The 12,157-nt window shown below is 43.4% G+C and overlaps 1 protein-coding gene across 1 annotated transcript in view; it reads right to left on the minus strand.

Moving 5' to 3' along the window:
• Positions 1-2,893: 2,893 nt before the first annotated feature.
• dnm1a (dynamin 1a) overlaps positions 2,894-12,157 on the minus strand; it is a gene marked incomplete at both ends in the record, with an annotated part of 104,232 nt that continues 94,968 nt past the window's right edge. The window contains 3 exons of the mRNA XM_080743262.1: positions 2,894-2,924; positions 8,636-8,830; positions 9,674-9,918. Coding sequence (XP_080599388.1) covers positions 2,894-2,924; positions 8,636-8,830; positions 9,674-9,918 — 471 coding nt within the window. The remainder of the gene's footprint in view (positions 2,925-8,635; positions 8,831-9,673; positions 9,919-12,157) is intronic.

Raw genomic sequence — 12,157 nt, forward strand, 5'->3', positions numbered from 1 at the left:
CAGGACCTGGTTGCTGCTGTGGAACAGAATACACACATTCAGTCAGCCCAGCTCAGCACACGATACACAGAAGGAAACAAGACCTTTTCTCCTTGCCAATTCCCATATACTGTATTTCCATGTATTTATTTATTTATTTTTTTGCATTTTTATTTTGTATTTTCGTACAGATACTCATTTACTCATAATTTAATATTAAATAATTTCATACAGTATGACTAAACTCTCTAGACAGTGGAAGCACACGTCCCATATAATGCACCACATATACATAATAAGAACACACATTAAGATATGTCTCCATGATAAACTATTTACTCTTAAATAAGAAGTAGAATATACTTTGTGTTTGTCGCAACAGTGGATTACTAAGACTCAGAAAGGGGTCATATTGAGATGGCGTAGGTTAGGGCGGTTGATGGCATTAGTATGATATCAATCAAAGGTACACTGATGGCGATGTTTGTGGTGGATGGAGGGGTTAGATTAATTGATTACCGTCACCATGAACAGGGGTCATATATAATACAAGCAACCACAATGACAAGAGTTCAGTGGCAGAGAAGAGTAGGGATAGGTAGGAGAAGGGTGGGTGGGCGTCATGACATGAAATCTTTAGGAGCATGTTAAGAGTTTAGGTAGCTTCAATGCATAGACTATCATTGTTTAGGTAAGGTAAGTCACTGATCTCACTCACCCCCGTGACCACTAAGTGGGACTAAGAGGGAAGAAAAGACAAAAAAAAGAGAGATAAAGAATAGAAAGGTAAGATAATACAGCAGGTCTTGATTCATGCCAAAATGAGCAAGAGTTCCCATCGCCATGTTTAATGAAATTCAGAAGCATGTTACATATTGGAGCGTTCCTCTGGCATCACTCCTCCCTTCTGCTCAAACAGAGTAATTTATCTTGAGTCTTATGATTGACAGACAGCTGTCACTCAGCCATCTGATAAGGACATATTGCACTTTCTAAATAAGTCCCGCCTCGCTAAGGTACTGCAGATACATGAATGGGGAAGTAGATTGCTTTAAAGTAGGAGAGGAGAGGAGAGGAGGTGACACGCCATTGGAGGCTCTATTTTTGGTCATGTACACTGACTGAATTAGGGAAAGCTCATTGCAGCAGGTATTGCATAGGTGCTGCAGAGCGAGCACAGACAATGCAGCGTGTTGTCCGTTGTCGTCATCACCAAAGTCGATCACAAACAACTTTACGTCGCTCTGTGCGTGGCCGAGTACAGTTACTCAAATACATTTTCTTGGCCATTTAACTGAAAAAAAAAAAAAAACTGAAATATTACAACATACAGTTCAGCTCGAGAATGGCCCTTTTACAGTAAGGCCTTGGGCGACAGCGGCAAAAGGTGCAGTTTCAAAGATGGTCGCTCTTCCCTTCCGTGGGGCGTGGGAAGGACAGGATGAGACAGCCTACTTGTCCAGATACTTCAAAGGAAGCTTTGCGGACTCATTCCAACCCCAATACTCCATCTTATTCCAAGCGATTCTTCCTCGCAGTGGAGTGTTGGTGAGTTGAATGGGTGGGGTGATAAGATAGATGAAGCAGCCGCCATTGTTTCACAGTATATATGGGCCGGAAAGGGTGGTGGTGGTGGTGGGGGAGGTGGAGTGGATGATGAAGAAAAGGGATGGTGGTGTGTGTGTGTGTGTGAGGGGTTATGTCTTCTAGGGGGTTATGTCTTCTAGGAGTCGAATGGTGGCTGGGGGCTCTCGGGGCTAGAGGGCCCACCCTTGTTTGGTCGACTATTCCATGACAGGGGGAAAGAAAACAAACCACGGTTTTAGATGAACTGTTAACGTGTGGATAAAATGAGAGAGAGAGAGAGAGAGAGAGAGAGAGAGAGATTGAGCGCCCCCAAATCCACAAGCGAGGAGACACCAGGTTGATCCGTTGCATACATTCAGCATGCCACTACATAGCTAACAGTTAAATGCCTGTGCAATAAATACCACAAAATTGTGACTTGTAAGAGAAACTGGCAATTGCTGAAATTGTGTAGCCTACTACAGCGCACAACATTTCTCTTTGGCTGTTTGCTTTTAACTACAAAAGGCTGTTGTCCCTTTTTGCGAGGCATACAAGACAAAGTGAGTGCGCGTGGGGAAGTCTCCTTATCTGTGGTTTTGGGGGGGCTGTCGTCACTGATCGTGAACCGAACTCATTTGACAACAATTAAAAAGGAACACAGTGCGTTTTAAAGATGCAGTTATCTTGTATTGTCCAATCCAGCTTGGCTAGATAATGCATCACCTCTCTGGAGAGAATGAAAAGACATCAACATCCAAAATGATCCAAGGACAATATATGTGGAAAGAAAGAAATGAACAAACAAACACTCTTGAGAGATCAGATAGATTTAGCAGCCAGGAATACAAATTGTAAATATAATATGAAATATACACAGCGATATTCTGCGTAGTACTTCAGTGAAGTATTCCTTGAGCGTTGTTCATGCTAAGTGTGCATATGCATTCCCCTTAAATGTAAGCACATACTGTACTTCTTTCAAGTGTTGGCGTGTGTGTATGTGTTTGTGTATGCATGTATGCAATGTATGATTGTGTATACTGTATTTTGTTTCGGTATTCACTATTCATTTCAAGTAACTGTATCATGAGGGTATGTGTGTATCGTCCATGCGTGTGTGTGTGTGTGTGTGTGTGTGTGTGTGTGTGTGTGTGTGTGTGAGAGAAAGATAGAAGGGGGGGAGGGGGGGGTACGTGGCTGAGAACAGATGGGAGAGCCGGCTGTGGTCTGGTGTAGTAGCGGAGACCAGCAGGTAGGTGCCACTGTTTGTCCATAACCTCTCATCCAGGGGTAGGGTTGGACAGGTGGTGCTTTAGGGAGGAGGAGGGAAGGATTCGGAGGAGGACTAGTGGGTGGGCGAAGGCGGAGGTCTCCGACTGCCAGGGACAAACACACAGAGAGACAGACAGGGACACACAGAGACACAGAGGAGAGGAAGGGGGCACATTAGGATTGAAGGTTTTTTTTCAAGGGTTGTAATTTTATAGGAAGGAAAAGCCTCATAACACACACACACACACACACACACACACACACACACACACACACACACACACACACACACACACACACACACACACACACACACACACACACACACACACACACACACACACACACACACACACACACACACACACACACACACACACACACACACACACACACACACACACACACACACACCCCCCAAACGGGGGGCAGTATTACTCCATTTTCAGTTGCCATGATTATTGTTTTTTTTATTACAGGGCCATAACAAATATATTATTATTTATGAAACTGTGCCAATGCTGTATATTTCCTATGGCACCGGAAAAGCCCTTAGAGGATAATGATATGTTGCTTTGTTACCAATGTTGCCGGCTAATAATGACGCTGCGGGGCAAATACGTCACTCAACTGTGTCCGATGCTGGAGCTCATTAATACAAATTCGGAAGAAGGGAAGAGATAATGGGATGTCGAGATACATGGGATGTCAACACACACACACACACACACACACACACACACACGCACACACACACACAGACACACACACACGCGCGCACTCTCACTCACACACACTCACTCTCTTGCAGTTTTCTGTGTGGATGTTGTATTGCCTGCTTGTTCATACTGTGTATAGTATATATGCTGTGCGCTTCAAGGCACAGTGGATTTGCATGTAGAAAGAACACGAAACGTCTCTCCAAACATCATTTCTCATAAGGACACAGAACAGGATGCCCTTTTAACCCCGTTAGGACCTGAGACCCATTCTACAAATGCCTTCTAAATCAGTAGTTCTCGAAAAATGACATTTCTAAATTATTCACACTTTCAGGATTTTTACAATGTTCCAAAAATAGCAGATGTACAAGCTCGAAGCGCGTCACTTGAGCTTGTACATCTGCCATTTTTGAACAGCCACCTCAAAGATCCAAAATGGCTCAGATGCTTTCCTGGTTTTCTTAATAAACAAAAGGCACGGCTCTTTATCAGCTCAGAGTCTCAGACAGTAAAGCAAGCACACAGCTTACAGACGCTCTAAGGATGTGTAGACCAGAACACCGCTGTCAACGTCCTGCCTGTGACTGCTGCATTCTTCATCATCAAAATTATTATATGTTTTCCCATTTCATCAAAAACGATTCTCCCATTTTATTCTTTTTCTCCCTGATCAGTCATTATATGCCAATTCCCAGTTGTTCCCCATCACTGCTAGGTCATGTGGGAGGGTGTAGCAGCAGACCAGTGGTTCTCAACCCAAAATTAAAATGTGACGTTTGCCCGGGACTCAAACTAGTGAAAATATAGATCCTATATCTACAAGCTCACAATGCGTCGCTTCGCGCTTTCGAGTTGTGAGCTTGGGGATCTGCTATTTTCACTACTTCTTGAACCTGCCATCTTCTTTTCAGCTGACAACACCCGGCTTCCCACCCGTGAACACGACCAGCTGTGTTCATCGGAGCGCTGAAGACTCTATAAACCATAGTCAAGTTCAAAATTTGCAAGTAAGCGTAAGTAGCCGACAAGACGTTGACAAGGCTTTTTCACATCACATGATGAATCCCTCTGTAAGCTGTGTTTGCCCCATGCAGCACTCCTGAAAGGCAACGCTCTGAGAAAAGAAAGGAAAAATGAGAAGGGGTAATAATGTCCATGCTGCCTCTAAAGCCTGCTTCAGGGTACGGTACGGTCACAAGCGTGCGAATGAAACGCGTCCAGGCAACACCATGGCAGTGTCACTCAACAATCACTACTTCCTGCCTATTCATGTCCGCACTGTTTTGACAAACACAGAGACACAGTTTTTTTTTCGTTTTCACAAGTCCTTATTGAAGTTTTTGTTAATGTTTTATGTTTCTACTTTTCTTTTCTGCTTTAGTTAATCATGTGTAGGCTACCTTTTCTGTTAAGCACTTACTTTTTGCTCTGTAAAGCACTTTTGAGCTGCATGTCATGTCATGAAAGGTGCTATACAAATAAAGATTATTATTAGTACTAGTAGTATAAACCAAAATTAAAACAAAAAAGGTTTTGAATATTTCACTGCGTGTGCAATGTATCTAGAATACAAGAATGATTTTTTCCCCCTTTTTTTTTTACTTAAATTTATACTCACAATACTGTACATACTATCATACATTGTGCGGAATGAAAAATGCCATCAGCACATGACCTGTGTCATGTCTGAAGTGTCTTTTTATGCAAAGAGTTCACTATAAAATCTACTACATAGAACTCCGTATGAGCAGGGAGTAGTCAGTAGTGAATGAGCAAGTGATTTTGGACATGTGACATGCCTTGTGTCAAAATGACAAAACTTCAGCACTCGTTGGCCATTCCTGTACCGTCTCGCACACGTGTGACCGTACCCTAAGAGAAAGCAGGAGAAAGGCGGTGATGATAATGGTGGTGAGTAGTACTCAACGTACCAGAAACGTTAGTCTTCATTGGTCAGTTATAGTGATTCTGAAAGAGGAGCCATAGGTGTGGTGAGGGAGAGAGGGATGGAAATAAGAGAAGGAAGAGGAGAGGAAGAGTGCAAACAAACAAAGAAGTTACGGTGCAGGAAAAGACGCACGTCACGTGGATGCTCAGCTCTCACTCTGGACCAATAGGAATCCAGGAATACTTGACTTGGTGACTTTGTCCTGGTTAGGTTTTATATTTGGTTGACAGATATAGTTATGAACCAACCAGACCTTTACTAACAGAGTACCCTTAAGTTGTCACTGAGTACAAATGGTACTCTTTCAAGAGTAATGGGGTCTGTCGTCTGTGGCATAATGCATACCAAACTGGGGGTCCTTTAAAGGGATAAAAAAAAAAAGAGAACCACTGGTTTAAACCTACACAGTAAAATACTCAGTGTTAAAAGCTGCAGTCATTAACTTCCATGTTCTACTCAGTGCTCAGTCTGGCACAGATTTGTGAGCTTATTCAGGCAGTACTGCCTGTCAACCAGTAGGGTGTCCTACCCTACAACAGATTGTCTAGATGTAATGGAAGTGTAGGGAGACCACCTCCAACCACTGCAGATGATTAGTATACAAAGTATACCAAATGTAAGCAGCATGTGGTTATATTTCTGTACACGCTCATAATAGACCGTTTGTCAGCCTTCTGATTGGTCCCTGAGACTCCCTGACTGGCCAACCAGAAAAAAACATTCACTTTTTGCTATCGGGGGTGGAGTTTGTGCAGTGGAGAATGTTGCTTCAGGCTTTCAAAAACTGTCCGCAGTGCGCGACACGGAGATCGGCCGGTACGGTGATAGCGACGGCAAGCGTCAAGCGATCTCGCTCATCATAACGAATAAGCTTCAACAAACTAGTTCACATGTACCTTATCAATGGTCTAAGAGTCACGATTGGGTACATATAATTTAAATGGGCAGAATTACGAAAAGCCAGCCTATTATGTGAGGAGAAACATTCTCTCTGTCCTCTTCCTAGTACCCAAGATGCAATGCGCTTCTCTTTCTATCTCTGATCCAGAGGATTAAACTAATTAAAACATTTATTTTTCGGGGGAAAACTACTGTTTTGCTATGTAATTACTGTACCTTTTTCTTCCCTTTTTATTAATATCACCTAGGTGTTTTTCCTTTGGTACTTTATATAGCTGTAATGAGGCTATGAAGGGGAAAAAAATCCCATCCACTTCCACTATAAAAACAATCTGCCCAGGGTTAATGTCCCATCATAGTAACAGGGCAGAATGGGGCGGGATTTACAAAAGGGTTTATTAATGAATGAACACTGAGGTCTTTACTGTGTTAAGTCCAAGTGATAACATGGAAACTATGCCTGCATGCTGTGCTGTAGGGCAGGCTAGGTCTTTACTGTGTTAAGTCCAAGTGATAACATGGAAACTATGCCTGCATGCTGTGCTGCAGGGCAGGCTAGGTCTTTGAGCGAGAGCGCTGAACATGGACATGCGTGTATCCTATACAGTAAGAAGGCAAGCCACTACCCAGGATCAGTCAAAACGTTAGCTCACAATCACAGGCAAACACAAGGCCAACGTCAGCAGTGCAAAACACAGACGGAACAGACCAACAGAAACAATAATAATATCAGATATAGCAAAGCCTCGCTTATTTTATTCCATTCTTATCATAAAGTCACCCACTAACTTAAACATTACAAAGGACTTAAATTATTCAGATGAAACCAGCTAGTGAACTGAAAAGTTGATGGAAAAGAATAGTGTCTTGCAAACAAAGCTCCCCCTCACAGCAAATGTGCGTGTGTGTGCTGTTGGACTATCAGTGCTAACACAGGAATGAATGTAAGAATGTGCGTTAGTGATGGTTGAGATAGGTTGGGGTAAAACAGTCCTGGCTGGCAGAAAAAGCAAAGTGGGTGCACTCAGTGTGGTTTATTGGCTCGCAGGATTCTGGCCTGACCCCAAGCCAGAGTGGGAGCTTGATTAGCAGGGGAACAAATCGGACAAACACACACACCACCACAACCACCCATTTCTAACACAAAACTATTAAGACCTTTGTTCATTTAACGCTTGATCAATCGATCCATTAGTCACGACAATGATCAGTTGTCTGTCTATCCATCTACTGGACCTATGTTCAGGGCTACTGCATCTACTATTCTATTGATGTATCGTCACTATCAGGCAGAAACCTTGTATCTCCAAGTTTCAAATTTGTAAGGTAACGTAAAGCCCTGCTTCGTCATACAAGACTGTCACACAAAACAAGTGAAACTAGCAGATCAACAAGCACACAACGCCAAGCACCGCGAGGCGTTGTGTGCTTGTAGATCGGCTATTTTCACTATTTTAAATAATTTTTACAATGATAAATACAAAACGAACGGTATTGGATGGACATGCAAGGTTTCCACCCGGCAACAACGATATGTTTGTAGCCTCTATCACATCTAAAGCGCTCCACATTCAGTTACCTCCTTCACCCCTTGCTCCTCGTCTCTTCACATCCCCCTTTGCAACAGAGAGTCACATTCAGCTTGGAAACCTCATCATGATATTCACTCATTACATTTTTAACCACACAAACCCTAGAAGGCCTAATATATACTGCTTTTCCCCCTTAAAATAGCACATCTACAAACTCACAACGCGTCATATTGTGAGGCTGTAGATCGGTTATTTCTGCAGAACTTGGTCGGTCACAGAATGGGGTTCTCGTGGTAAACCCACACTTGGTCGAATTGCAAAAATGGAATATCTACAAGCTCACAATGCATCACGATGCGATGTGCTGTGATCTTGCATAGCTTTGTTATTTTCACAGAGATTAAAATGTTTTGAAAATTGACCAGAATAGGGACACCAGGTTGAAATTGGTTAACAGCATTCTGGTTCATGTTGTTACAATCTCTGTTCAATAATACATACAATTTATATTGCACTTTTCAAAGTACTAAAGGTCACTTTGCAGAAACAAAATAAAGACAACTTATTAGGGAAAAATTAGTTAAAAGGTTAAAAACTAGAAAAGAATGAGATTGGGATTGGATAGGGAAAGCGAGTCTGAAAAGGTATGCATATCAAAGCGGACTGGGATTCATGCTGGTATCATCATCATGTTGTATTCGGAAGAGCCTTACCTGGGCACATTTGGGGGCGCGCGGTTCGGCCTGGAGGGTACATTTGGTGGGGCGCCACCGTAGGGGTCAGGAGAAGCCCCCGGGCGAGAGGGGACTGGTGGTCCCCCAGCTGGAGGAGGTGGTCCACGAGAGCCGGGGCGGGCTGGGGGTCCCGGAGGAGCCCTTCTATTTGGAGTTGGACTGGTGGCTGGAGACCTGGACAGAGAAGTGTAGAAACAAGACCATGGTTTCCAAACAAGTATTACAGTGGTAGGGGGGAGAGAGAGGGACAGAGGGCTTATTTGCCATTTGTGGTTGCACACATTAATGTTCAAACAGCATACAACATGAAGCACACATGCTGCAACTATGTATGCACTTGCACATACTTACACATACTGATTAATAATTTTAGAATCCTTTATTAAATGGGCTTCGACATTAAAATAAGAGCATAGCCTTCAGCCATCTGACTGTTTTTAGTCTGGCCTAATTGATCGATTCCAAACACCTGTGTGACAGTTCTCATTATCCTCTAGGTGGAGCCTCGTCCATAGATAGACACATGTTGATGCCGCATTGGCCGCTGATTAATGTTAATCAGGGGCCTGTTAATTAGATCGGTGCATCAACCATACAGGTCTGGTCAAGTTGCACCTCCTTAGATAAGACCTCCAAGCTCACAATGCGTCGGAGCACGAGGTGTTGTGAGCTTGGAGGTCAGCTATTTTCTTGCTTGATACCACACTTAACTAAGCATAATCAAGTCCATACTGGAGATGTGGCGTAACGGCATGGGTTTCTACACAGAGGACAATTCTTTCAACATAAGATGCTGCATTCAAGTTCAGGAGAGTTTGAACAAGGCAATTCTCTTGAATGCTGCCTTCAAGTAAGGCATGGAAAGAGGGCGTTTGCATTTCTTTCACCATAGTAAAAAACTTCATTCATGGTCTGGAGAGGGCACTTTTTACAGACGGATAAAAGGCAAGGGCTCAAGCCCCCTTTGATGTCTATGTTGTGTGCACGTGCCTGCATCCATCCACCCATCTTCCTTACCTTCCCCCTGAGCCTCCTCCTCCTCCAGGGCTCAGCCAGGAGTTGTCCACGGGCGGGGGCATGGAGGTGCTGACGGTGGAGGTGCTGATGTCCCCGATGATGTTGAGCGCCTCCCGCAGGGCGTAGTACATCTTCAGCATCTCGTCGCGGTGGCGCGCCTGGTCCTCCGACTCCTCCATCAGGGTGCCCTGGTCGCCGCACGAGTACAGCTGGGCCAGCAGGTCTGCGTTGATGAACTCCTTGGTCTGGAGGAGAGAGAGAGAGAGACACAGAGAGAGAGAGAGAGAGAGAGAGAGAGAGACACAGAGAGAGAGAGAGAGACAGAGAAAGAGAGATGGGGTGGGTGAGTGAATGAGACTGAGAGTATACAGTATCCACGAGTTTCCAACGCCCCACAGTGCATTGCGCAGACGCTGTACTGAGCTCAGTGTTGCCAGATTGGGCGGTTTTCCGCCCAATTGGGCTATTTTAAAACTCATTGGGCTGGAAAAAATAGCATTTTGCGGGCACTTAAAATTTGGCTGGTTTTATTAACCTCAAGACACCAGGTTTTTCACGCAGTACAGTGTGTAAAACATGGTTTCTTTCTACTGCTCAGTGCTCTGATCGGGTCTATAACCCACCTACTCACTGTATCCAGTCCTTAACACCCATAAATGCATGCACTGTTTCCGTATCCACTCTAGACCGGACATTTATTTGATCCAATAACGGGCATGTTGTGAGTACGTAGGGCGGGAGATGGATACTGATCCATCTAGGGGTGAAGCTGCATGTAGTGTGTCACTGTCATCGGTTTAATGCCGGTGCGGGAGGAAAATATTGTATTCATAGGCCTATATATTGTGTTTCAAACTCGGATTTGCGGTTTGATTTTCCGGTTTAAAATGGGTTTGGCCGATTTGGGCTGTTTTTTATTGAATTGGGCTGGTTTTAAGTTGTGCTTGGGCTGGAAACTGTCATTCTGATCTGGCAACCCTGTCCGAGCTTCCGGCACCGCAGCCGGGTGTGATTTACAAGCTCACAACAGGCTGCATCTGCGACGCGACGTGAGCTTGTATGTCTGCTGTTAAACCGGAAGTGTGGTCCAAACAGGTCCAAATAATCTCCAGTAAACTCCCGCGGAAACAGGTGGATATATAATTTGAGAACAGTGGCGTCAGTTCAGAAAAAGCTAAGGTATGGCAACATGACTGGTGTCTTGCACGCGCCTGTGCAGCTGACCTGCGGAACCTGGGAATATACCATTCTGTCAAGATGGGGAGAATACAAGTGTGGAGAATATCATTATAATACCTTGTTAAAGTGACCATTTTGTTAAATTTTGCATTTGTAGCTATTTTACTGTAATTTAACAACATAATAACCAGAACAGATAGACAAAGAGACATTCATTCAAGTAACTTTTATTTTCCCCCCTGGACCCATATGGCAGCTGCATACCCCTGCCATACCCAATTGAAGCCCCTGTTTGAGAACTAGCAGTGGTGTAAAGTAACTAAGTACATTTACTCAAGTAACATTTTGAGTTACTTTTACTTTCCTGGAGTATTTCCAATTTCCAATACTTTTACTTCTACCCTACTTACATTTCAGAGGCAAACATTGTTCTTTTACTGCACTACAATTATTTGAAAACATTAGTTACAAGCTACTTTTTAGATTTTGATTATTATCACAAAACATGTATTACCCACTTCAGCCCTGCTTACATTTCAGGCATTTGAAAATAGACGTTATACAAGCTCACAATGCGTCGCAGACCCCCATCTCAAAACATATTCTTCCAGGGACCCCCCCCAGAAGCAAAGATTTGAGTTACAGAAGTTAGCTTTGAAAAATATATTGGTGTTTCCTGTGTTGGCCTAGTTACTGTTACCTCTCTTGTCTCCCTATGATTAGTTATTGTTCTCCACCTGTGTCCTGTTAGTCTTCAGCCAATCATGTGTTAGTCTTGTGTCTATTTAAACCCTCACTTCCTTGAGTGCCCTTGTCAGATCCTAAAGTGTTGTCATGCTGTTGTGTTCTAGTGCTGTACACTCCTGCTCTGCTCCTGTAGGCTATTCAAAGATTTTCTAATTCACTAGCAGAAAATATCAGACATTGGAGAGAATGTGTCTGCATGAGGCCCATTGTGTTCCACTGCTCCGTGGCTTATGACTGCTCTTTGCCTGCCAAGTAAACTCATACCAGAGTCAAATTAGCGAGTGATTGATCTATTTTGGAGCAATGACTGAGGTTATAAGGGAGAAATGGAGAGAGATTCACTTGGCTGTTTTCAGTTAAGTAAATTGCCAAAGAATCATTCATTTTAGTTTACAGGATACCATCAGACAAAATGAGCCAGCGCAGACAACCAAAAAACTATTTTGGCAGTTGTAGAAAAGCCTAGAAGAAAAAAAAAATGATTTAAATATAAAAAAGAAAATGCAACTCTCATCCAAAAATGTTTTGAAGAGGTCCAAAATGGGATGAAGTCAAGAT

The sequence above is a fragment of the Nannobrachium achirus genome (genome assembly GCF_963921795.1).
Source record: "Nannobrachium achirus genome assembly, chromosome: 15".
Classification (NCBI taxonomy): Eukaryota; Metazoa; Chordata; class Actinopteri; order Myctophiformes; family Myctophidae; genus Nannobrachium; species Nannobrachium achirus.